Source organism: Oratosquilla oratoria, chromosome 7 (genome assembly GCF_046742065.1).
Source record: "Oratosquilla oratoria isolate Oo_2021 chromosome 7, ASM4674206v1, whole genome shotgun sequence".
NCBI lineage: Eukaryota > Metazoa > Arthropoda > Malacostraca > Stomatopoda > Squillidae > Oratosquilla > Oratosquilla oratoria.
This window is the reverse complement of record NC_134783.1, coordinates 33,716,549-33,742,627: the sequence shown is the minus strand read 5'-3', so window position 1 is coordinate 33,742,627 and position 26,079 is coordinate 33,716,549. Positions and strand designations below refer to the sequence as shown.

The following is a 26,079-nucleotide window of genomic DNA, read 5'->3' as shown; positions in this document are numbered from 1 at the left end:
ACCAGGATGACCAGGACCAGGATGAGGTGGATGGATGGGGTGAAGGGGGCTTAGGGGAAGAGGGGATTGTCTGTTGAGGAAGGACGGGAGAGGACAGAAAATGGGTGAATGGAGAATGGTTGTATGTGGATGATGTGATTGCATGAGGTGGAATGGGCGGGGGGATGGGGGTGAGGTAGTATGTGTGAGCAAAATTTGACGTAGCCCGAAGGGATTTCTCCCCATCTTCTCCTTTTATGCAATAGGGGGACGGAAAGGGGGGATCGCTGATTTAATGAAGCGGCCTTGCTGTGGATGTGCTGTGTCTTGAGACACTGCTTCTGATCCAGGGCAGTGGACAAGGTGGAGGGATGACCCGTCATCCAGGAGGTGCTAAGATGAGAGGGAGGGTGGAGGGGTGTGGAGTGTATTCAGGGATGGAATGGGTGGAAATGATTTTATGCCTTTTCCTTTTTGGCTACCTCCCTTGTAAGGGGGAAAAAGCCTTGGTATATGTATGTATGTAACAAGATCAGACACCAGAAGTTCTACAACTGTAGTTAAAAGCTATGTTTAATTAACACTAACTTCCTGCACCAATATGACATCTGAACATACCAAACATTCCCCATAGAATGTCATGTATTTAGCAACTCCATGCAAGAGCCCTTACACTTTCCTCCTTCACACCATACAAGCACTACCACGGGGATGATAACACAAGACAAAGGCCCGCAGAAGCAATCTCCAATAGACCCTCCTGTGAACAAAATTTGGTCTACTCGTTCTTTCAATGTACCTAAACCATCCCAATAACTTTTCATCAGTGTCTTAACAGCCCTCCACTTCATATCACAAAATCCAGGATTGGCTAACTACTAAACTCTCGTAGGCCCAGGATTAAACAAAGATAAAAATTCTCACCAGCATTATAGCTAACCAACCTGTTGCTATGAATACTTACTAAAAAGCTTCTGCTTGAACCCACTGGATTCCCTCTGCAAAAGGGTACTACGAACAACCTTGTTAATGCAAAACAGTCCAGATGAAACAAGTCTGACCTGAAACAAGCAACTGATATAATATCCACTTAAACTTAACAACCAAGTACAAGACAATTCCAACAATCAGACAACACATTAACCTTCATAGGATCACCCTCCGGTGGAAACTGCGAATGTGATAGAAATGGTTATCATCATGAAATGCATCTTCCTCCTATGTAATTACACATTAGCATTGCCAAATGTTCAGTAACTAGGTTTCTTAAATTTCTATGTACGACAATGCTCACAGGCTTGCCAGTCTTCCATTCTGGAAACAAGAACCTACATTAATCATACATACATATACCAAGGCTTTTTCCCCCTCACAAGGGAGGTAGCCAAAAAGGAAAAGACATAAAATCATTTCCACCCATTCCATCCCTGAATACACTCCACACCCCTCCACCCTCCCTCTCATCTTAGCACCTCCTGGATGATGGGTCATCCCTGCACCTTGTCCACTGCCCTGGATCAGAAGCAGTGTCACAAGACACAGCACATCCACAGCAAGGCCGCTTCATCAAATCGGTGACCCCTCCGTCTCCGTCCCCCCATGCATAAAAGAGAAGACGGGGAGAAATACCTTTGGGCTGCGTCAAAATTTGCTCACACATACTACCTCACCCCCCATCCCCCCACCCACTCCAGCTCATGCATCACAACATCATCCATATACAACCATTCTCCATTCACCCCTGTTTTCTGTCCTCTCCCATCCTTCCTCAACAGACATTCCCCTCTTCCCCAAAGCCCCCTTCACCCCATCCATACACCTCACCCTAGGACGTCCCTTCATGTTCACTCCCTCCACATCTGCTTTCCATACCTCTTTTACTAGTCTTTCTTCACTCATTCTTTCCATGTGTCCATACAATCCTAATGCTCTTTGATCAACCCAATCTCCCAATCCCCTTTCCACCCCTGTTCTCCTCCTCACCTCCTCATTTCTCACTCTATCTAGCCTGGTAACCTCCATCATACTTCTCAGACACCTCATCTCAAACACATTCAAACTCCTTCTCTCTTCTTCTCTTATGTTCCATGTTTCTCCCCCATACAGTGCTGTTGGCACAATCATTCCTTCATAAAGTCTCTTCTTAGGATCCATTCCCAAATATCTATTCCTAATTACACTTTTTAAACCACCAAGGCATTTACTCGCTTCTCTCAATCTCCATTCTACCTCCACCTTCACTCCACCTTTTCCTGCCACATTTGCACCCAAGTATTTAAAACTATCCACTTCCTCCAGTCGCTCTCCCTTAATGCTCACTTCCAGTCTACTGCCACTTTCACCCCTTGTACATCTAATCACCTTACTTTAACCCACAATTATTTTTAGCTTTCTTATATCACACACCCTCCCAAACTCTGTCACCAACTTCCTCAATCCCTCCTCCGATCTTGCCACAAGCACAGTGTCGTCTGCAAACAACAACTGGCTCACCTCCCACTTTTCTCCATTTTCTTTAACTATCTCCAATCCCTGACCCACTTCCAGACTACTGCCACTATCACCCCTCGCACATCTCATCACCTTACTTTTACCCACATTTATCTTCAGCTTTCTTATATCACACACTCTCCCAAACTCTGTCACCAACTTCCCCAATCCCTCCTCCGATCCTGCTACAGTGTCGTCTGCAAACAACAACTGGCTCACCTCCCACTTTTCTCCATTTTCTTTAACTATCTCCAATCCCTGACCCACTACCTTTGCATTTACCTCTTGCACCACCCCATCCATGTATAAGTTGAACAGCCAGGGTGACATAACGCATCCTTGATGAAGTCCCACCTTTACCTCGAACCACTCGCTCTCTCCATTTTTAATCCTGACACAAGTTCTACTACTCTCATAAAAACTCTTGACAGCTCCCAGAGGCTTTCCTCCTATCCCGTATATCCGCGAAACCTCCCACAGTGCCTTTCTGTCAACCCTGTCATAAGCCTTTTCCAGGTCCATAAAGGCCCAAAAAATATCCTTCCCCTTTCCTATAGCTTTCTCACATATCTGTCTTACCACAAAAATCTGATCTACACAACCTCTACCTGTCCTATATCCACACTGTTCCTCACCAATTACTCCCTCTGTTCCTCTCCTAATCCTCTCAATCAAGATCCTCCCATAAGCCTTCCCAACTACACTTAACAAGGTAATCCCTCTGAAACTACTACATTCACACTTGTCCCCTTTTCCCTTGAAAAGAGGAACTATACAGGCACTCCTCCAGTCCTCTGGCACTCTATCCTCCCTCCAGCAAGCATTAAATAACTTCACCAGCCAGTCCACCATCACTGTACCTCCTTTTTTTAGACATTGTGCATGGCATCCATCCACACCAGGTGCCTTACCTGCTTTCATCATCTTAACATCTGCCTTCACTTCATTCTATCCTTATTTCTCCTCCATTTTTCTCACTCATCACTCTCATTTTCATAGCATTTTCCACTGCAGCTATCTTTCCCTCCCTATCCTCCTTCACATTTAGCAACTCCCTAAAATATTCTGCCCATCTTCCCCTTACTGCCTTCTCTTTCATTATCATCTCTCCATCTGCACCTTTTACCTTTTCTTCTCTACTTGATTCACCTCCTCTTCCTCGCTTAATTTATTTCCAAAACATCTTTTTATTACTTTCAAAATTTTCTGTCATACTCTTACCCCATTTCACATCTGCTCTCCTCTTTGCCTCCTTTACCTTGTGCTTTACTTCTCTTTTCTTTTCTTTGTACCTCTCATATGACTCCCTCATCCTATTTTGTAACCAATATGTGAAAGCTCGCTTCTTCTTTTCTACAACCTTCTTTGTTTCCTCATCGCACCATTCACTACCCTTTATTTTACTTCCTCCTGTCCTTCTTGTTCCACACACCATCTTTGCACACTTTGTGACTCCCTCCTTGAACCATCCTCATTCCTCCTCCACACCTAGCTCTACTCTATCCTTCACTCTCTCCCACTCCTCCTTCAGCTTCTTCTTGTACTCCTTCTCCTTTTCATTTTCATTTAAAGAGTTCACAGAAAGGCACTGTGGGAGGTTATGCAGATTTATGGGATAGGAGGAAAGCTTTTGGGAGCTGTCAAGTGTTTTTATGAGAGTAGTAGAGCTTGTGTCAGGATTAGAAATGGAGAGAGTGAGTGGTTTGAAGTAAAGGTGGGACTTCGTCAAGGCTGCGTTATGTCGCCCTGGCTGTTCAACTTATACATGGATGGGGTGGTGCGAGAGGTGAATGCTAGGGTAGTGGGTCAGGGATTGGAGATGGTTAAAGAAAATGGAGAAAAGTGGGAGGTGAGCCAGCTGTTGTTTGCGGACGACACTGCGCTTGTGGCAGGGTCGGAGGAGGGATTGAGGAAGCTGGTGACAGAGTTTGGGAGAGTATGTGATAGAAGAAAGCTAAAGATAAATGTGGGTAAAAGTAAGGTGATGAGATGTACAAGGGGTGAAAGTGGCAGTAGACTGGAAGTGAACATTAAGGGAGAGCGACTGGAGGAAGTGGATAGTTTTAGATACTTGGGTGCAAATGTGGCAGGAAAAGGTGGAGTGAAGGTGGAGGTAGAATGTAGATTGAGAGAAGCGAGTAAATCCCTTGGTGGATTAAAGAGTGTAATGAGGAATAGACATTTAGGAATGGATGCAAAGAGGAGACTGTATGAAGGAGTGATTGTGCCAACACCACTGTATGGGGCAGAAACGTGGAACATAAGAGAAGAAGAGAGAAGGAGTTTGAATGTGTTTCAGATGAGGTGTCTGAGAAGTATGGTGGGGGTTACTAGGCTAGATAGAGTGAGAAATGAGGAGGTGAGGAGGAGAACAGGGGTGAAAAAGGAGCTGGGAGATAGGGTTGATGAAAGAATATTAGGATGGTTTGGACACATGGAAAGAATGAGTGAAGAAAGACTAGTAAAAGAGGTATGGAAGGCAGATGTGGAGGGAGTGAACATGAGGGGACATCCTAGGATGAGGTGGATGGATGGGGTGAAGGGGGCTTTGGGGAAGAGGGGAATGTCTGTTGAGGAAGGAAGGGAGAGGACGGAAGACAGAGGTGAGTGGAGAATGGTTGTATATGGATGATGTTGTGATTGCATGATGAGGAATGGGCAGGGGGGTGGGGGGTGGGGTAGTATGTGTGAGTAAATTTTGACGCAGCCCGAAGGGATTTCTCCCCGTCCTCTCCTTATATGCAAGGGGGGACGGAGAGGGGGGGGTCGCCGATTAAATGAAGCGGCCTTGCTGTGGATGTGCTGTGTCTTGCGACACTGCTTCTGACCCTGGGCGGTGGGCAAGGTGCAGGGATGACCCGTCATCCAGGAGGTGCTCAGATGAGAGGGAGGATGGGAGGGGTGTGGAGTGTATTTAGGGATGAAATGGGTGGGAGTGTTTTTATGTCTTTCCCTTTTTGGCTACCTCCCTTGAAAGGGGGAAAAAGCCTTGGTATATGTATGTATGTACTCTAAGTACCTCCCTACCTTTTGTCCCTTTCCTCTTCCTCCATCTATCCCCCACTCTCAACTTACCTTCCACCAAAAAATGATCTGATATTTCTCCACCCTCTCCCCTTAGCACATGTACATCCTTAACTCTTCCTATCATAAACCTATTTACCACTACATAGTCCATTAACGCTCTATCTACCACCCTTCCCTCCACCACCCTCTCCCATATGTACTTATGCTTGACTTTCTTCCGAAACACTGTATTTGCTATCATCAACTCTCTTTCTAGACACATTTCCACCATCAACTCTCCACTACGATTCTTTCCTGGAACTCCACATTTCCCAACCACTCCATCAATTGGATCATTTCCTACCCTAGCATTAAGGTCTCCCAGTACTATTACATTAGTATTTCTCCCTAAATCGTCTATGCACTCATTTAAATCTATCCAAAAGGCCTCCCTTTCTTCTACACTCTTCTCACTGCCAGGTCCATATGCACTTACAAAAACCCACATCTCCTTTCCCAGTTTCACCTTCATCCACATTATCCTTGAGGAAACCTTCTTCCACTCCACTACACGTTTACCTATCTCTTCACTTACTAGTATAGCCACCCCTTCCCTCCCTCGCCCTCTCTTCACTCCTGATAACCTCCCACTTACACTCCCAAACTTACATTCACCCTTCCCTTTCAGCTTAGTTTCACTCAAAGCCAACACATCCATCTTTCTTCTCACAAACATACTACTTATCTCTTCCCTTTTACTCTCATCTGTACCACATCCACGCACATTAAAAGACCCAAACCTTAGTGTGCTGGTTGGAAAACTCCCAGACCCTCTTATGCCTTTGCTTTTTCTTTTAGGAATGTCCCCTGTGGGGCTACAAGGAGAAAGATGCTTAGTCCCAATCCCCATCCCTTTCTTCTCACCTCTTACAATCCAAGTGGAATTACTTGATGGCAGTATTCTTTTCCCCTGTCCCAGGGAATTAATCATAATTCAATAAAACAGGTTTAGTATATTTCACAAAGTGATCAGAATCACAATTTTTAACATTTTGCCAACAGGCAATCCTAAGGTGTCCTAAGTGATGGGCCATCATGTATGCAGTATTAACAAGACATACAAACATTCTTACCAGTGTCCATGATCTCCATTCAGTCTAGCTTTGATGTCACCTGCAAAAAACTATACATTAATCCCAATTCAAAATTAACTTCACAGTATGATCAGTAAAATGGTCAAAATCACATTTCTTTAGCACTTTGCCAACAGGCAATCCTAAAGTGTCCTAAGTGATGGGCCATCATGTATACAGTATTAACGAGAAGAAATAAAAACATCTTACCAGTGATCACGATCTTGTCCTTCAGTCTCGCTCCGACATCACCTGCAAACAACTGAACATTAATCCCAACTCAAAATGAACCTCACAGTATGATCAATAGAATGGTCAGAATCACATTTCTTTAGCACTTTGCCAACAGGCAATCCTAAGGTGTTCTAAGTGATGGGCCATCATGGAGATAAACACTAGCAAATATGATAAAAATGGAAAAAGTTAACTCCTTTACCACCACATTTATTTGGTCACCAGCTGCAACAAATTTCACTTCTTTGGACCAACTTCAGAAAATAGCAAACACTGAAATTCTGCAATCAACAACAATTGTGTTAGCAAACATTCCTAATGCATAACAATATCTATCTACATACCATAGGCTTCTTCCCCTTCACAAGGGAGGTAGCCAAGTCAAAACATGCTTCTTCAGTCATACTCCACTCACCTGTTTCCTTATGCGCTTTGCTTAAACTCACAGCACCTGAAAATATTCCTCATCAGTTAAATATATAATGAAAATGACCACCCATCGCCTAGGCAATCAGGGTACAAATACTATATCATTTGTTACTCATGTTGAAAGTAAGATTCTCATCATAGTACTACTCTGGCTAGCAGCCTGTAGGTATCTATACCTGTACTGAACAGATGAATGGACATTAATGTCCAAACTTGATCAAACTGGTACACTGTCCACTTGAAAACCTGTCAACGGAAAAATCAACCATAAGTACATGGGAGAGGGTGGTGGATGGAAGGGTGGTAGATAGGGCACTAATGGACTACATAGTGGTAACCAGGAGAATAATGGGAGGATTTTTGGATGTAAATGTTCTACGGGGAGAGTGGGGGAAAAGACAATTTTTTGGAAGTTGACAGTGAAGGATAGATGGAGAAAGGTAAAGGGCAGAAGGTAGGGAGGTACTTAAAGTAAACTGCTTAAATGAGAGAAAAAGAGGAGTACAAGAAGAAATGGGAGTGGGAGGGAGTGAAGGTTAGAGTATAACTAGGAGAGGAGGAATGGGGATGGTTCAAGTTGTGGAACAAGGACAACAGGAGGATATACAAGGGTAGCGAGTGGTGGGATGAAGCATTCAAAGATTGTAAAGAAGCAAGCATTCAAAGATTGATTACAAAATAGGATGAATCACAAGAATGTACAAAGAAAAGCAGAATAAAGCATAAGAGGGCAGAGGTGAGCAGAAGTGAAATGGAAAAAAAAAAAAAAAAAAAAAAAAAAAAAAAAAAAAAAATCCACTCCCTTCCCTCATCTTGGCTCCTGGCTGATGGGTCATCCCTGCATCTCACCCACTGCCCTGGGTCAGAAGCAGTTTAAGACAGTACATCCACAGTAAAGCAGTTTAAATAAACTGGCAACCCCCCTCCTCTCAGTCACCTCATGCAGATGGGGAGAAATCCCTTTATGCTGCATTTTTCACACATTGCCTCACCCCCCCCATCCACTCCCCCTCATGCCACAGCATCCATACACAGCAATTCTCCATTCAGTCCCATCTTCTGTCCAAAACAAGTACCAACCTTAATGCAGCTGAGGAATGCTCCAGGCCTTTACCTGAAAAAATACCACTTGTAAACAATGGCTCTTGATCCAATGCAAGGTGTACACTATAAGCAATGTCAGCCCTGTTGAGCTTGCCAACACAGTAATTCTGGAGATATTTTTTGTCATCATTATTTGAAGTACAACCACAATACAATAACTCGATACTTACTACTGGCTCTAAAGCACACCACCACCACAGGTCATCCTACAAACTCGAAACTGAAAATGTAAACATTACAATGCAACAAAGCCATACACCAACTGACAAACCAACAACACTCTTTACATCCGTGGTTCCCAACTGGTATGCCATGACACCAAAGGGTGAAGCAAGATCAACTGAGGGTGCCTCCAAAATTCAGGGCAAAAATTACTGTCAATTATATATTTGTATCCTCATCCATTTTTGTTCATTAAAGCAACATCAGTGTAAAGATGAGTATTTTCATATTATCCTGGGACATAATTTTGTTACACTGATGTTGAATCAACAAAATACTGACAAACTACAATTTAGATTTTCTAATAAGGGTGCTGCCGGGGACTTCTGAAAGGCTTGGCAAGGGTGCCTCCTCAAGCCATAAATGGTTGGGAGCCACTGCTCCACATCAAACTTGTCTTGGTCTTGTTTAACCTTCCTCATAAACCAAGAAATGCGTTCATAAATGTTTGCAGCCCGGTAACCTGAAGCAACATTGCAACTGGGGCATAAGGGGAGCAGACTGATCTTTGATTCACCTTAGCACCAACATAGCACATACTCAATATCAGTGACTCTGGGATCAATTATTTACTTAATCCATCAATTACTATTCTATATTCATCATGGACACTTTTCATTGCTTAACAGACATTCCTCTATCATTCAATTCACCTCTTCACCCCATTAATCTACTTCATTTTTGGTATTTGCTTCCAAGTCATTCTTTCCACCTGGCATAGTTTGGGCAACTAGATCTGTCAGCTTTCTTTCCATCCCCATAACAGACTTCATATTTCAACTCCTTACCAAGCACATTTTCAAAGTTCAAGTTCCATACATTTGTTCCCCTTCCCTCTTCCCCTGTTCAAAGATTTCCTGGCTGTTAATGATTATTTTAAAACTACCTATCCCTACTCAAACTACCTCAATATAGTACCCAACTGGTCAATCACATTATTAACCACTTCAGTACGAGTCAAACTCTCACGCGCAGCATGGCCTATCATAGGAACAATGCATCACACTATTTGCATTATAAAATAGTCACTACTGCATTACTCATTCTTTTTTACTCAGTAATAAACACTGAAAACATGATCAAACCAGTTCATAGAATCCGGGGGTAACTCGTGTACAACTACAAAGATATACGTAATCAAAACTGACACCGGCATCCTTGCGAACACATCCACGCCTCATGACACCTATGTAAGTGTCACTGTACCCAAGTGGTTAACATTGCCAACAGGTATTCCTACAGTGTCCTATATGATGGGCCATCATATTCAAAAATTCAAATGACAATGCAATCTTACCATTACCAGCTCAGGGTCATCTAAATCTGGTGCAACTTTGTAAAACCCAAGGTTGCCTAGACCTAGCAAAGATCTTGTATGGCCAGACTACTGATGAATGTGTTGACCCCTGGAGGAAGAAACCATAAATGTATTCTGCTCCATCTCTTGCTATACAGTCCTAAGAGGTCAAATATTAAGAGATCTTGGTGGTTATAGTCATCATACAACAGTCAAGAGTAGCAAATACATTCTCATCATTATTGCAAATGCAATTTCCAAGTACCATGCAGGTAAACCTACCATAGTGATGTACCGTAGTCCTGATGTGCTTTCAATCTTGATCATGTACATATACTCTTAAACAATGGCCAACATCTTTCTTTACAATTCAATACCACAAGTCTTGTCTGGAAAATTAAAACTTCTAAAACACCTTCATCACACTTCTCCTGTCTTTTCTTGATTACACCAAACGACATGCGGGTAAGCCTGTCTTAGGTCTCGTCATCTAACTCATCATTTATCAAAGTCCAAAATAATTACATTTCTTTCAAAACATCATATCTAACCAAAAAAAATTAACTGACCTGCATGTGCTAATCCAGTATCTATAAAAGAGGTTCATTTATACACCTCTTGTGCATGGACCTGTCAATTAAACAAACTTCACTTACATGCAAACAAAGTTATTATTGAAGATGTACTTTTGGTTTTCAGTAACGAGGAATTGTGTCCACAGCAGTTATTGAGACAGGGATAACAATCATCATTTCTTAAAGACCTTTTGCATTAAATAGGATCAAACTAACCTCTCCATCAGCACCTGGCAGCACCAACATCCAATCCAAGGTACCAGCATCAATTGTACAACCTCCATGACAACAGTATCCATGGTCCTGGAGCCGCAGCGTTTACGTCGTGGGACTAACCCCCAACCCCAAGAGTTGGGGGCCAAACGGCGGCAACCAGCCCTGGCCACCGGCTCTACGCAGGTGGCACCGATCCCCAAGAGGAGCTACGACTGCCTCGGGGAGTACAGTAGAAGCCCGATTTAACGAATCTCAATTTAGCGGAAGCTCAAATTAGCGAACTGCAAATAGCAATAATGAAAATGTTCAACTTAGCGGAAATGGTCCGCTAAGTTGACCATTTTCCGCTAGCTGGCCAGATGCGCGTCTACAGAAATAGCTCAATTTAGCAGGAATGGTAAGCTAAGTTGAGCATTTTCCGTCAAATGGCCACATGCGTGTCTCCGAGTCCAATGTTACCAGATGTTACCAGATTGTGGTGGTAGAGTCAAGGAATTTTTTTACAATTTAGTACTTTGGAGGTATATATATATATATATATATATATATATATATATATATATATATATATATATATACATATATTATATATATATATATACATATATATATATATATATATATATATATATATATATATATATATATATATATATATTAATCGGCGACCCCCCCTCTCCGTCCCCCCTTGCATATAAGGAGAGGACGGGGAGAAAATCCCTTCGGGCTGCGTCAAAATTTACTCACACATACTACCCCACCCTCCACCCCCCTGCCCATTCCTCCTCATGCAATCACAACATCATCCATATACAACCATTCTCCACTCACCTCTGTCTTCCGTCCTCTCCCTTCCTTCCTCAACAGACATTCCCCTCTTCCCCAAAGCCCCCTTCACCCCATCCATCCACCTCATCCTAGGACGTCCCCTCATGTTCACTCCCTCCACATCTGCCTTCCATACCTCTTTTACTAGTCTTTCTTCACTCATTCTTTCCATGTGTCCAAACCATCCTAATATTCTTTCATCAACCCTATCTCCCAAATCCTCTTTCACCCCTGCTCTCCTCCTCACCTCCTCATTTCTCACTCTATCCAGCCTAGTAACCCCCACCATACTTCTCAGACACCTCATCTCAAACACATTCAAACTCCTTCTCTCTTCTTCTCTTATGTTCCACGTTTCTGCCCCATACAGTGCTGTTGGCACAATCACTCCTTCATACAGTCTCCTCTTCGCATCCATTCCCAAATGTCTATTCCTCATTATACTCTTTAATCCACCAAGGCATTTACGGTATAATAGGAAAACAAAATAATGAAACAGTAAGTTAATGGGAAAATTCAAAATCAATAATATATAATTCAGTATATGTATAAAGTATAATTGTAGCAGAAATATATTCAAGTAGAAATAGACGGTATAATAGGAAAACAAAATAATGAAACAGTAAGTTAATGGGAAAATTCAAAATCAGTACGCAAGAGTAATCACCACGAAAAACACTTCTATAACAATGAACTATGTTTTCTGCAACAACACAACAATAATGCTCACTATCCAAAACCCAACTGCCCAGTCCTATTAATCGCTAGAATTATGTACATCGAACCAAACACGAAGCTATGACTAATATTTAGCGAAATTCACAGACAGCTCATATCATTGTTACACGACACACACATACACACACATACATGTTGCAACAAATTACTGCATATTGCTGTTCGTTTGCAATTCACGATTGTGCTGCCTATAATTCACTTACAATAATATATATACTGTATGTGTGTGTGTACACTAGGGAATTTTTAGGTACATATCATTTTTATAATCCGCTCTGGCAACACTGTTACACCAATGCTCACTCGCTCAATTTAACGGAAAATTCAATTTAGCGGACTGGACCTTGGCTGAATTAGTTCGTTAAATTGGGCTTCTACTGTACCACAATCCTTTTTCTCAACATGCAATGTTATGTTTTTTCTGCACCGAGGGGTGATTTTCCGGCGATCACCCCTCGTCTTCTACTTTTAGCCGGAGATGTAGAGAGCAATCCTGGGCCCACCACAAAATACACATGCCCAACATGCTCTAAACCCATTACTTCGAGCAGACAGACAAAGGGCTCAGTTCAGTGCAATATGTGCAAAAACTGGGCCCACCTCACTTGTACAACACTTGCTGACACAAACCAATACACAAACACTTGGACATGTTCTACCTGCCCTCCAGTAATCCCACTCCCACCTCCCCAACCACAGCCAGCACCCTTACCCACTCCCAATTTCCCTTTGCCCATATCCCCAATCAGTACTCCCCTTCCTTTGTCCCCAATCTCTCCTTGCCCCGCCTCTAACCCAGATCCTATACCTTCCCCATTAACACCCCAACCTCAACCCCAAACGGCAACATACAACACATACAGAACACACAACATCAACATATTACAACACAACATTGACGGTATTAACATGAAAAAACATGAACTCGAACACTTTCTTAAACAACACAACATGCACATTGTAATTATATAAGAAACAAAACTAAGACACTCACAAAACACCATCATTTCATAATTACACCACCATCAGACAAGACCGGACCGATGGCAATGGCAGTGAATTCATCACCCTGATCCACCATTCCATCTGTTTTGTGGACACAAGTGCCACAACCAAAATTCTCCTCCCTACCACAGATAACACTACAGAAATCCAATCCATTCGAATTCGCACAGGCAACAAATCAACACGGACAATAGTTAACATGTACATTCGCCCCCAATCATCCCCCACAGTTCCAAACGCCTTCAGGCCTCAATTTAGCCAACTAGCCTCAATCCCCAACCTGATTATGGATGGTGACTTCAACACCAAGTCGTCTGCCTGGTATGTCAACAACCCTGACACAGACAGAGGGCTTGATATACAGACTCAGTTTGACTCATTGACTATCATGAACAACACACATAATCATACACATATCCCACACCAAGCCCTCTACACTCCCTCCTCTCCTGATATCACCTTCTGCTCCCCATGCCTAACCCCAACAACATCATGGAGAGTGGTCGGAACCCTTGGTTCTGACCACCTTCCAATCATCATCACCACCAAAACAAGATGCACCCCAGTTGGCCACAGACACACACACACCAAATACAAGAGAGCTAACTGGGAAGCTTTTACTGAAGAGACAGAACAACATTTTGAAACACTTAACAGTACACCAATCACAAACATAAACAATGCTGTGCACACTTTTAATACAATCATACAAAGTGCAGACAAGAGATACATCCCTAGAGGCAACAGAAAATCACACAACCCCAACTTCACACCAGAAATCCAAGGCCTCATCAGACAACAAGACACACTTAAACACAATACCCCACACCTATTCCTCAAAACATAGCAGACCAAATACAAACACTAAACACTGTGATTGCCAATAAAATACACGAACAAAAAACACAAAATTGGCAAAACTTTATCAATACACTTGATCACAAAACAAACACCAGCAAATTGTACAAAACACTCAACAGCATTACACTATCCAACAGTAACACTACACGCTCTCACGCAGCAATAATCACAACAACAGACAATCTACCCTCAAACAGACAAGCAAACACACTCATAAATCATTTTGCACAGACAAGCCATCTCACTTCTCACCCTGACGACCGACGCACTGTTTGACGTAAGAAAGACTTTCCCACAGACTCAGACTATACACCCTTCATAGACAGTCAGACAAAACACATAATACATAATCTCAAGCACTCATCTGCCTGTGGCCCTGATAACATAAGTAACATCCACCTAAAACACATTGGACCACAAGGTATACACGCACTCACAAACATTGCAATCTACTGCTATTCACACAACACTATACCCGACATCAGGAAGCATGGTAAAATAATCACAATTCCAAAACCGAACAAAGACCCAACATCGCACCACCCAATCACACTTCTCTGCACCCCCTCTAAAGTCACTGAACGCCTAATACTTAAACTTGTCACCTGCTGACTCACAACACAGTTTTAGGCCACTACACTCCACAAACACTCTTCTGATAAACCTCACACAAAGAATTTTAGATGGCATCAATAACAAATAAAATATATAACACAGACATGCACAATAACACCAAAAGATGGCTGGCCAATTATCTGGCAGGTAGGAATGCTTACATGTCATATAATGGCCAATCATCACACATCAGAAACATTAAGAATGGAATACCACAGGGCTCTGTTCTATCCCCCACGCTCTTTAATCTATACATGCATGACTAACCCACACCAGACACCTCAGAAATACAAATCTCTTCCTACACAGACGACATAACAATCACATGCACACATCGTAACACAGACAAAGCTGCAGAAATAATCCAGCCATACCTTGATACACTGAACACATGGTTCATCACAAACAGACTCAAAATAGCTCCAACCAAATCTACAGCAACACTTCTCACCAACTGGACAAAAGAACACAAATACATACCTCATCTCTGGATCAACAACACTCTAATACCACACACAAACACACCAAAAATTCTTGGTGTAACATACGATACATCCATGTCTTTCAAACAACACATCACAAACATAAAAAACAAATGCACACCTAGACTTAACACACTTAAGTCAATCGCTGGAACAACATTTGGACAAAACAAAGAAACTAATACAACAATATACAAACAATGCATACGCTCAGTGATGAATTATGCGAGTCCTGCATGGGCTCCTAATCTCAGTGAGACACACCACAACACCCTTCAAATCATACAAAACAAAGCCCTAAAAACAATTACAGGCTGCACAAATACAACACCTACAGACCATTTACACCATGAAACAAAAGTCCTCAAAGTCAAGGACCACCTCGACATGAGAGGCACACAAACACTTGCCGCAGCCACCACAAACACATCACACCCGCTACACTACATAGCAGAATACCCACACACACCAAGAAACATTAAAACAACACCCAAAGACCTGTATCACACACAGATACTCTCTTCTCTTCCTCCACAACCACCAAATACCAGCCTCCGGAAACATATTTATAATCATATCACTCACCGCTCCATTAACACACTGAAAGACAACACACTGCTGCATGCCAGGCCCCTTGATATCCAACTTTCTGAATCCTCTCTCCCACGAAAGGACAGAGTCCACCTGGCCAGACTGCAGTGTGGCCACCACCCAGCACTTCTAAGCTACCAGAAGAGGCTGGATGACCACATTGTGAACAGCTGCCCAGGATGCAACACTTCACCCCATACCATACAACACATAATGGAAGACTGCATTATACACAATCATGCATGCAAACAACACAACATACACTCTATAAAGTATCTGTGGGATAACCCAGTTTCAGCTGTGGCATTCCTTGGGGAGACGGGACTGCTCGGACAGTCTAGGGAACGACAACAACAACAGTATCCACTGGTGTTCAATGCAACCTCTACCACTTGCAAAATGTCATGCTGAAGCAGGAAGTGATCTTCCAGTATTAGGACCTCCAATAATTAAATAATGTAGCAAAAATTGCCAACAATTAGAACGTCTTAACTAACAGTATAATCAGACAACACATTGGTCTTCATGGGATAAACCTCTGCTGGAAACCGCAAATGTGAAAGAAAGTGCTTTCATCATACAATTGAAAACCTCCAACACATACTAGTTTTTCAGCATTACAACACTTGTAGAATACAGGTCTGCATTCATATAGCCCTCCAAAGAATTGACATTACTCAAACTTACCTACCGATGGTAAAGCCCAGTCCCTTATGCACCACACATTGGGAGATTCATTTGAGGACCTAGCCAACATCACTACGATTTATTTTACCCAGCTCTTCGAACTACTTCCTGAAATAAAGAAAACACGATGTACATAAATGAATCTCAACCAGTTAAGGAGTTCAACAATCCCAGCTTCCGACAGCCTTGTGGCAGGTCAGCACAGTTCCCAGGATCCACAACAGTGGGTTCTGCCATTGCTGACTCTGTTGCAATCCTGGGGTTCACAATAGAACTTCATCATTTAGGTCAACAGCTCAACTGTGCAGCACAATCCCTTTAAATTATATATCTACCACACCTTTCCCATTCTCAAACACCTACACTTCCCTGTTCAGATGTTTAAACAGCAACACAACATGCATTCAAAGAGGTGGTCAACCTTGACAACACACTACTGTGGCCGAGGGTACAAGTCTCTTGTAAGACACCTGGACCTGAGCAAGACTGATCGTCACTCCCCCATCCCCAGCTTCATCCAAACATTGGACATACAACCTTGAAGAAAGCTTCACCAGTATTACCAAACAAGAGATTGGTTGGCAAGACTACTCACCCACAACAGGGTCTAACAGCCAAACTAGGCTCATCCTTACTGGTCCACGTGACAAATCACCTAACCTTCATCCACTGCAGATGTGAACAACCCCTCATGCATACCTGATAGGCTCATCATAGGCGACATTACTATCCCCTACATTCAGGCAGAGCTAACTATACCTTTGTCCCCCACCCACCACCCTGGTTCAGCAGCAACAATGCGGTACATCCACAGCAAGGCTGCTTCAACTGGCAACATCCCCTCCATCTCATCATGCAGCACATAAAGACAGGGATCCCCTCAGGCTGTGTCAAAACATTCAAATATTCCCTACTCAACCCCCCCCTCCTCCCATCCAAGTTTCAACTATACACAGCCATTCTCCACTCACCCCTATCTCCTGCCTCTCCCTTCCTTGCCCCCATTTACCTCATCCTCCATCATCCCCACAAGTTCACTCCATCCACAGCTTTCTACACCCATTCTTTCCACATGTCCAAACCATCCCAATACTTACATCATCCCTATCTGCTCTTCCAACCCCACTTTCCTCACCTCCAAGTAATCTTCTTCAAATCCTGGACAATTTTATCTTGGGGGTCTTCAGGTGTGCAGAAGATGGGCCAAGGAAAGAAATCCACTCAATCTGAACTTCAAACCAACAATGCTGATGTTCGATTACTGCAATTAAGAAAACTTTCAGTAAAAAAATATCACTAACAAGTACTAGTTTTCTACAACCAATTTAGCAGATACCTATATATTTCTACATTTCTTTCAGAATAGGTCTGTGGTAAAAGTCATCATTACAAATAAATACAGGTAGTCGTCGACTTATGACCGAGTTCGGTTCCGACAGACAGGTCGTAAGTCGATCTGGACGCAAATCGGACTTTATATATATACAGTATATATTACCCTTTAAATATTATTTTTGTTACTGTATACATGTATATTCTATATTATATTTAGCATACTGAAATAATCTTAGCATCTTTGAACTATGTTGTATAGTATTTTTTAAACCTTTTTTTTTATAATTTTATCTGATTTTCTTTGAGAAACGTAGCACACTGAATAAAATCCTATCATCTTTGACCTATGATATTTAATACTGTATTTTTTAACGTTTTTATTATTCTATCATCAGACTTTCTTTAGGAAACGTATGCATACTGAATAAAATCTTATCTTTGAGCTACGTTGTTTAATATTCATTATTCTTTTTATAATTGTCGTTAGGAAACATAGCCTAGGCCTACGCATACTGAATAAAGTCCTGTCATCTTTGACCTACTAATACTTTTTTGTTGGTTAAATTAAAATCATTGTACTGTATAATTTACATCTTATTAATTGCAAAACATTAAAAATACTAAATGCAAGGCAAAATTAAGAGAAAAAAATTATTTCAAAACACATTCTTTTCGTTTACATACTGTACCAAAAATATTGTTATTGACAACAGACTAGGCTTAAACAAAGTTTACTGTTACATTTTATTAATTGCAAAACATAAAAATACATAATGCATGGCAAAATTAGGAAAAAAATATTTCAAAACATTCTTTTCGTTTACGTACTGTACCGAAAATATTGCAAAACATAAAAATACAAAATGCTGTATCGAACATATTGTTATCGACAACAGACTAGGCATAAAAAAGTTTTACTGTTACATTTTATTAATTGCAAAACATATTAAAATATAAAATCCAAGGCAAAATTGAGATCCTCTCTTAGTCTTTTAAAATTAGTGACACTGTAGAATGTGATAATTGAAGTTCACGTGCTATCACATTAACTTTCTTCCCTCCTTCATAATGTTTTATCACTTTCATTTTCGTGTCAAGATCAATAACCTTTCTTTGTTTCTTGGCAGGCTTGGAAATATCGAAAGATAATTTTCTTTTAGACATCTTCATGGGGGTTTGAAGCACAAAAAAAATTAAAGATATAATTCTTGTCATAATGAAGTCAGAAATACCACATGCTCCTGAATGAGAGGGAAGCTGACGCTGCCAGTAACCTGCCAAAACTATCGTACTCGCGTCTCGCGGCATGCAAAGTAATTGTACTGCACTGCCAGGCATAACATTGCAATTCTATTACTCTATTAAATGTTAAATATTATTGCACTATCTCGTGGTCGTAAAGTCGATCAGTCGTAAGTCGCATAGGTCATAAGTCGACGACTACCTGTATATACAGGTAAACGTCGACTTACGATGGCATTAGGTTTCGATAGAGCCATCGTAAGACGATCTCATCGTAAGTCGATCCCCACTCTGTTCCGTGGTCACTGTACCTAGCCTACCTGTATATTAACCACCAGAGATACTGAATATAGCCTATTAAACATGTACAGTAGTTTATTTAATTATTTCTATCCTTTTTACCATATTCAAACACTATAATATGTATTTTCAGTACGGAACTTAAATCTCGCGGGCAGCAGCCAATGCCAGCCGTACGACGTGACGTAATAATACTCGCATCATAAAATATAGTCACCGCTTATATCGATCGTTCTCTCTTTCACCCGCGAATTTTGAAAACCACAGAGAATGGGATTTAGGGCACATTTGAGAGAATGTAAAAACACAGGGGCGACTACAATAAATATAATCAAGACGCCGATATGGCAGCGTCGCGAATCCACTTGCTCCTCATGACGCCTACGTGTGCGGCACCGTATGGAAGGGGTTAAATTATCATATCGTCATCGTCGTCGTCGTCATCGTAAAGTCGAACAATCGTAAGTCGCGGCCATCGTAAGTCGACGTTTACCTGTATATTATAGGTTATCGATGCATCTCGCCTATTGCCCTGGGTCATAAACAATGCTGTAAGACAGCACATCAACAGCAAGGCTGTTTCATTTACTCTGCAACACCCCCCCCACCACTGTCCCCTCATGCCCTATGGGCTGCATCAAAACACCATTCACATTTAACCACTCCAATGCATCACATAATCCACACCTCCACTCAAAGGATAAATTTTCTGCAGAACCTACAATGCAATACAAATAGCTTTCAAGCATCTTATCAATATATCAATCCAGTCTTCACCTAAATTCTAAGCAATCCATCAAGACATTAAGCCACATCAAGTGCAACATGGAGGGCAAAATCACAACCTTGGTGCATCCCCACATCCATCCGAGACCATTCAATCTGTCCATTACTAATCCTCGCATTTACTAGTTATTAATCCTCAATTCTATACAAAATCAATACCAATACATTGTCCATTCCTTTCATTGCTTCCACCTACATTTCTCCATGCAGTTCTCAAGTTTGCTTCCAACTACCACAGACCAACTCTCTTACAGCATTCCACTTTCACACAAACTTACCTTTTGGCCATGGTTGTCCAAGATGAGCAAAATGGAAACAAATCCACTTCACTTTGATCTCCAAGCCAAAAATATTAATGCAGAGACTGTTCTATCTCTGAAATTAAGAAAATGGTTATGTTAAAAAAAAAAAAAAAAACTTTCTATAAATTACCAATCTTCAATTATCAAAATGTCAGATACCAATATCATTCCACACTTTTTTCAGAACAGGTCTGTGGTAAAAATCATTATTACAAAAACTTGCATTAACTTTTACACCCCCCCCCCCAATTGCTAACTATTCTCCCTAGTAAACATTCAATTGCACACCTTACCACGAACAAGTCAACACATTTCCCATTTTCTTTGTGCAGGGGAACTACATCCATTACTCCACACTTCTCTACCCTAAGTACAAGTCCTCACCACCCATTACACAACTACACCCTTCCTCAGACACCTAACTGACAACTTTGCAGCTATCAATGCTTTTTCTCCTCTCCCACCTTCTACAGTGCTACCCTCCTTTCCTACCAACTACTGCCACTAAACCACCTTATCCCCTTCTAAATCTAAGAACCCCACAATACTCTATCCATCTCTCTTCACCGTCATACCTGTCCAACAGCATCCTTTACCTTCTCTCAACCCAACTTAGCCCTGTTCATTCTTCCCTCCTTTCCAAAAACAATTCAAATTCCTCACCAATGGCCCACCCTACTTCATTCTCAGCCTCCCTGTCCTCTAGTTTCACTTCCCTCATCTGTACATCTTGTATGTTATCTTAGTTCTACTCTGCCATCAAACTTAATCCCACCAACGCTCCCTCCCACTTTCAACCCATTTTAGTGTACTGTACTATCTTGAAACGTACCCATTCTTCGTCTAGCTTCTCTTATCCTTCACAGCTTCCCATATTTCTCTTGTGGTTTGTCTGGTATTTTTCCCTTAGTTGCTCACCAGCACTCTTTTGTTTCTCCAAGCAACCTGAAACAAACCAATGACAAATTGAGGCCACAGTACTAATACTTCACATAATACATTATGTAATCTTGTCAGAATCCTTTTGACTTACTCTCAGTGAAATCAAAGGATTTCAATTATCATTATTATTAGAGATGCAATAAAATTAAACCACAGCACAAGTACAAACCTTATTGCAGACTGAAGACTACCCACATTCTGAAAGGAAAAAATATGCTAGTGAAATTTGAGTGCAACTTTGGTATAAAAAGCAAATGGCCTAGTATTGCAACCTACACACATCATGTAACTATTACAATTTAGGATTTGTTCAGTGGTATCAATAGGTGTGGGGTCAACAATGGCCTACAAGGACCTAAGAGTCACTTCCCTGCTATCTTCAACTTCTTCAGACTTGTCCCAAGATCTCATCAATTTGCTCTGCATTTCTTCTACCTTTGAATGCAAGAGCCGACAGGTATCAAGAGGCCTCCTCCAATTAGCGACTAATGTAACACGCTTCTCTCTAGTATATAATCAATGGAGGTACCAAGGACCCACTGCCAGCTGCTTTGGGACTGTACAACCAACAAATTGTGGGATAATGAACTGAACGGTTTTGGGAGATCTGGAAGATTTATGAAACTCTTTATTTACTCATGTGCTATTATGTGAGGAGGGGAAAGGGTGGTGGATGAAAGCGGGTACACGCCTTTGATTTGGCTACCTCCCTTATGTGGGGGAAAAAAATATTGGCAGCGAGATTTCTATTCCATGCCTCAAGACTATTTCAAGTAAAGTTAGTGGATTCTAGTATACTTGTATTGTGTAAACTACAGATTGCTTCCCATTCTCATCACTCCAAACCTGCAGATTTCATTCTGTTAAAACTTTTACACATCCACTTCCACAATCTTACTAAATGCTAAACTTGGACTATATGCTTGGCATCATATGGTCAGACATATGCTTGTCAATACTCTCCTTATTTAAGATCAAATTGGCTCAATATTCCACAACCTTCACATATGCATAACTTGCACCAAAGGTACTTTCCCTCTTTAGAATTAGGGGCGATGGGTTAAGCACCATTTACCAATGCTTACAGATAAAGTTATCCTGCTCCCATCACTACTTGGGTTTAAGACAATGCATCAAAAGGGCAACTCCACAGCAAAACCCTCCTCACCCACTTTATTCTTGTTGGCCAGTTCCCTGTGGAACTCGACACTCCTAGCATCTCCCAACTACAACCATTCTTACAACCTTATCTTACATCAACTAGTACATGATGATGCTGACGTTAGCATAACAAGGTGCAAGTATACAAGGATGCAAGCATCCTCTTTATATTTGTAGTTGTATCTGAGGGACCCCCATATTCCATGAACAAGCTTGATTGCATTTTCTGGGGTTATCAACATACAGGGTAAAAGAATGACTTATTACATCTTGTGGATGGAGGGCCATTCTTGTCCCCAGATCACAAGCAATGCAGCAAGACCATCATTTCATCCATCAATGTCTCAATCTCTGATCATGGCACATTTGATTTTGGTTGTCTAGAGCAGTGTTTCTCAACCAGGGTTCCCCAGAACCCTAAGGGTTCCGCAAGAACAAGCGAGATAAGCTAATGCACTTTTTATTTTTTTTATTTAATTTCATATACGTAATGCAAAGGGGGCTTTGGGGAAGAGGGGAATGTCTGTTGAGAAAGGACGGGAGAGGACAGAAGACGGGTGAATGGAGAATGGTTGTATATGGATGATGTTGTGATGCATGAGGTGGATTGGGCGGGGGGATGGGGGGTGAGGTAGTATGTGTGAGCAAAATTTGATGCAGCCCGAAGGGATTTCTCCCTGTCTTCTCCTTTTATGCATGGGGGACGGAGAGGGGGGGTTGCTGATTTAATGAAGCGGGCTTGGTGTGGATGTGCTGTGTCAAAGGATTACAAAACAAAGGATTACAAAGGCGGAGCATGCCGACAGGAGACCTTTTGATCCATATCTAGGTCGGATGCAAAAAAAAAAAAAAAAAAAAAAAAAAAAAAAAAATAATAATAAATTAAAACTATAATAATGTAAAAATAACAAATAAAATACATAAATAAATGCATAGGTATAGTTGAATAACAAACAAAAAGGTAAATAGTAAATGATTATAAATTGACATATAGCTAATAATAAATGAAAATCAGACAGACAAATTATAACAAAACAAAAACAAATAATATAACATAAATCATAATCATTACAGCATCTTACTTAGGTATTTATCTAAATGATTCTTAAAGCTTCGAACTGAACTACATTGCACTACCTGTGCAGGAAGTTTATTCCATTCATTAACTACACGGTTGGCAAAGTTGTTTCTACCTACTTCCAAATTGAATCTATTTCCGGACAGTTTGAGACCAGTTTCTTGTCTGATTCTCATTCAATGTGAAAATTTGGTCACTTTTGATGTTGTCAATTCCCTTTAAAATCTTAAAGACCTGTATCAAGTCACCTCTGAGTCTACGCTTTTTTAGGGAAAACAGATTCATGTGCTTAAGTCGATTTTCGTATGATTTATTTTTGATATTTGGAATCAGTTTTGTGGCTCGCCGTTGTACTTTTTCCAGTCTTGCGACACTGCTTCTGATCCAGGGCAGTGGACAAGGTGCAGGGATGACCCGTCATCCAGGAGGTGTTAAGATAAAAGGGAGGGTGGAGGGGTGTGGAGTGTATTCAGGGATGGAATGGGTGGGAATGATTTTATGCCTTTTCCTTTTTGGCTACCTCCCTTGTAAGGGGGAAAAAGCCTTGGTATATGTATGCATATACGAAATATAATTAAACATGCACAACATATTCTTGGTTATTGTAATAATGTAATACAGACATCACCCTATCTAACCTATTATCACAATGACAATAAGATTAGAAATATATACTCTTTTTTTGGGGGGCTGGGCACAAGGGTTCCTTGAGACGTAATTTATTTTAAAGGTTACACAAGGGTAAAAAGGTTGAGAAACACCGGTCTAGAGTATACTACTCTTCCATGCCAAGAGACCAATATTCAGTACATCTACATTTAGTATAAATACTATGGGTTATGCTTACCTTGATGACATGTAGGAGTCCCAGGTTCTATTCAGAGCTGCAAAGATTACAAATGTCAAATTTCCTACACATTTGCAAACATAATTTAATCTAACACTTAACTCAGGTTAAAAATTTAGCATCATGTTATCAGACATATGCTTGTCAATATTCTCATCATATAAAATTTAGATCCAGCATTTTCTAGCTGAACCGTTTGAGACACTACGTTATGACCCATGACGTGCATGTGATGTGGATGGTATGTGAAAGCCTTTCTCAATCTGGAGAAAAGAGAATGTAAGCACAAGAGCAAGGAGAGAAGAAAAGTCTGGGGAGAAAAAAAAAAAAAAAAAAAGCAGCACATAGCCTATCAAAAAGTTTCTGCACAAAAAGGGAGTAAAAATTAATATGTTATATGCATCTCCTTAAGTGGGGGAAAGGGTGATGAAGGGAGAACACATACATACCAACAGCTTTTTCCTCCTTACAAGGGAGGTAGCCAAAAACAAAGGCACAAAATCCACTCTCACCATGTTTGACAAGAATTATGTAAGAATAAAAAATTAACAATAGACTGAATAATTTGAAAACTTGCAATGCCACTACCATAGCTGTTGCCTCATGTATCATTGTAAAACCCACTTCAGGTGGTATTTGTCCTCATTCCCAGACTTCTGTGGAATAAAATTAGTATTTCTATCCCTATTGTATTGGTGTGAAATGGTTTCTATGCCATCACAGCTAGAAGTGGAGGGGAGAGATGGCTGACAAAATGCAAGAAATACTGATGTTACAATGGACCTTGGGCCTAGGCAATAGCTTTCTAATGCAGATCAAAACTCACCTGCCACTAATAAAAGATTGTGACTATTAACCTTACATACCTCATTGTTGCAGCAACAGCAATGAGTGCATCAATCATTCCCATCTGCAAATGAAAAAGTTGAAATAAATTGCAACGGTCAATTCATAGTTTCACCCAACCAACGAATTTGATATGTGGCTTATCATGTGTTTTACACGATCTCCAAACAACTAAGAACTGCAAATTTCCACACCCTGGTTTCCAGAAATCAACAAAACGTCCTTTACAAAATAGAGCATAGAATAACAGGATGAAAGGTGGTGGTGAGGGGCATTAGCCATTACGATTATAATTATAATTATAATAGTTTTCAGGTGGTGGAAATACTGATGAAACTGATGGGCTAGTCCATACAAAAAAAAAACTGACCCAACTACTCCACAACTAATTACTAGTTTGTCAAAGTCAACTTTGTTCATAACCATCTACCAAACTAACCCATCTATGATGCACAAGTCCAGAGTTCATAGCCACAGGTGATCATTTGTGCTGTCGAATTGTAGAATTCGTCTGCTATTGTGGAAAACAAAAGTTACTGATGACGCTGTGTCGACAATTCGTAGAATATGTAGAGTAAATGTAGAATTTTATTCTTCTTCTGTTTTCTAATGAATTTAATGAAAATTAATTTATAATAAATATTAATATAGACTATTAAATGCATTATTACTATTGATATGTATATAGACAATGAAAACTTTAGATAATTGAGTTCTTTACTATGCGCATCAGTTCGAAGTGAACGGA

At 41.0% G+C, this 26,079-nt stretch overlaps 1 protein-coding gene and 1 pseudogene across 16 annotated transcripts; both read right to left on the bottom strand.

Annotated features, from left to right (window-relative positions):
• Nucleotides 1-570: 570 nt before the first annotated feature.
• On the bottom strand, nt 571-25,909 carry LOC143027043 (uncharacterized). Of its 16 annotated transcripts, XR_012966557.1 has the most exons (20): nt 25,771-25,909; nt 25,352-25,395; nt 24,486-24,522; nt 21,569-21,597; nt 21,290-21,402; nt 20,434-20,530; nt 17,628-17,753; nt 16,493-16,600; nt 10,686-10,901; nt 10,464-10,524; nt 10,177-10,283; nt 9,895-10,003; nt 8,546-8,595; nt 8,352-8,385; nt 7,448-7,517; nt 7,258-7,293; nt 7,045-7,123; nt 6,819-6,860; nt 6,609-6,648; nt 1,005-1,040 (listed from the first exon to the last, which is right to left on the bottom strand). XR_012966557.1 is itself a non-coding variant. In XM_076187912.1 (19 exons), exons 15-19 carry the CDS (start codon nt 7,470-7,472, stop codon nt 851-853), a joined length of 333 nt encoding a protein of 110 aa, XP_076044027.1. In that variant the 5' UTR covers nt 7,473-7,517; nt 8,352-8,385; nt 8,546-8,595; nt 9,895-10,003; nt 10,177-10,283; nt 10,464-10,524; nt 10,686-10,901; nt 16,493-16,600; nt 17,590-17,753; nt 20,434-20,530; nt 21,290-21,402; nt 21,569-21,597; nt 24,486-24,522; nt 25,352-25,395; nt 25,771-25,909; the 3' UTR covers nt 571-850. The 16 variants fall into 16 exon arrangements, 14 of the variants coding, with proteins under 14 accessions (XP_076044027.1, XP_076044032.1, XP_076044024.1 ...); XM_076187912.1 differs by lacking the exon at nt 7,045-7,123 and having other exon boundaries at nt 571-1,040; nt 17,590-17,753; XM_076187917.1 differs by lacking the exon at nt 7,045-7,123 and having other exon boundaries at nt 571-1,040; nt 10,686-10,897; nt 16,497-16,600; nt 17,590-17,753.
• LOC143027271 (small nucleolar RNA SNORD24) lies at nt 10,066-10,138 on the bottom strand (annotated as a pseudogene).
• Nucleotides 25,910-26,079: the final 170 nt, after the last annotated feature.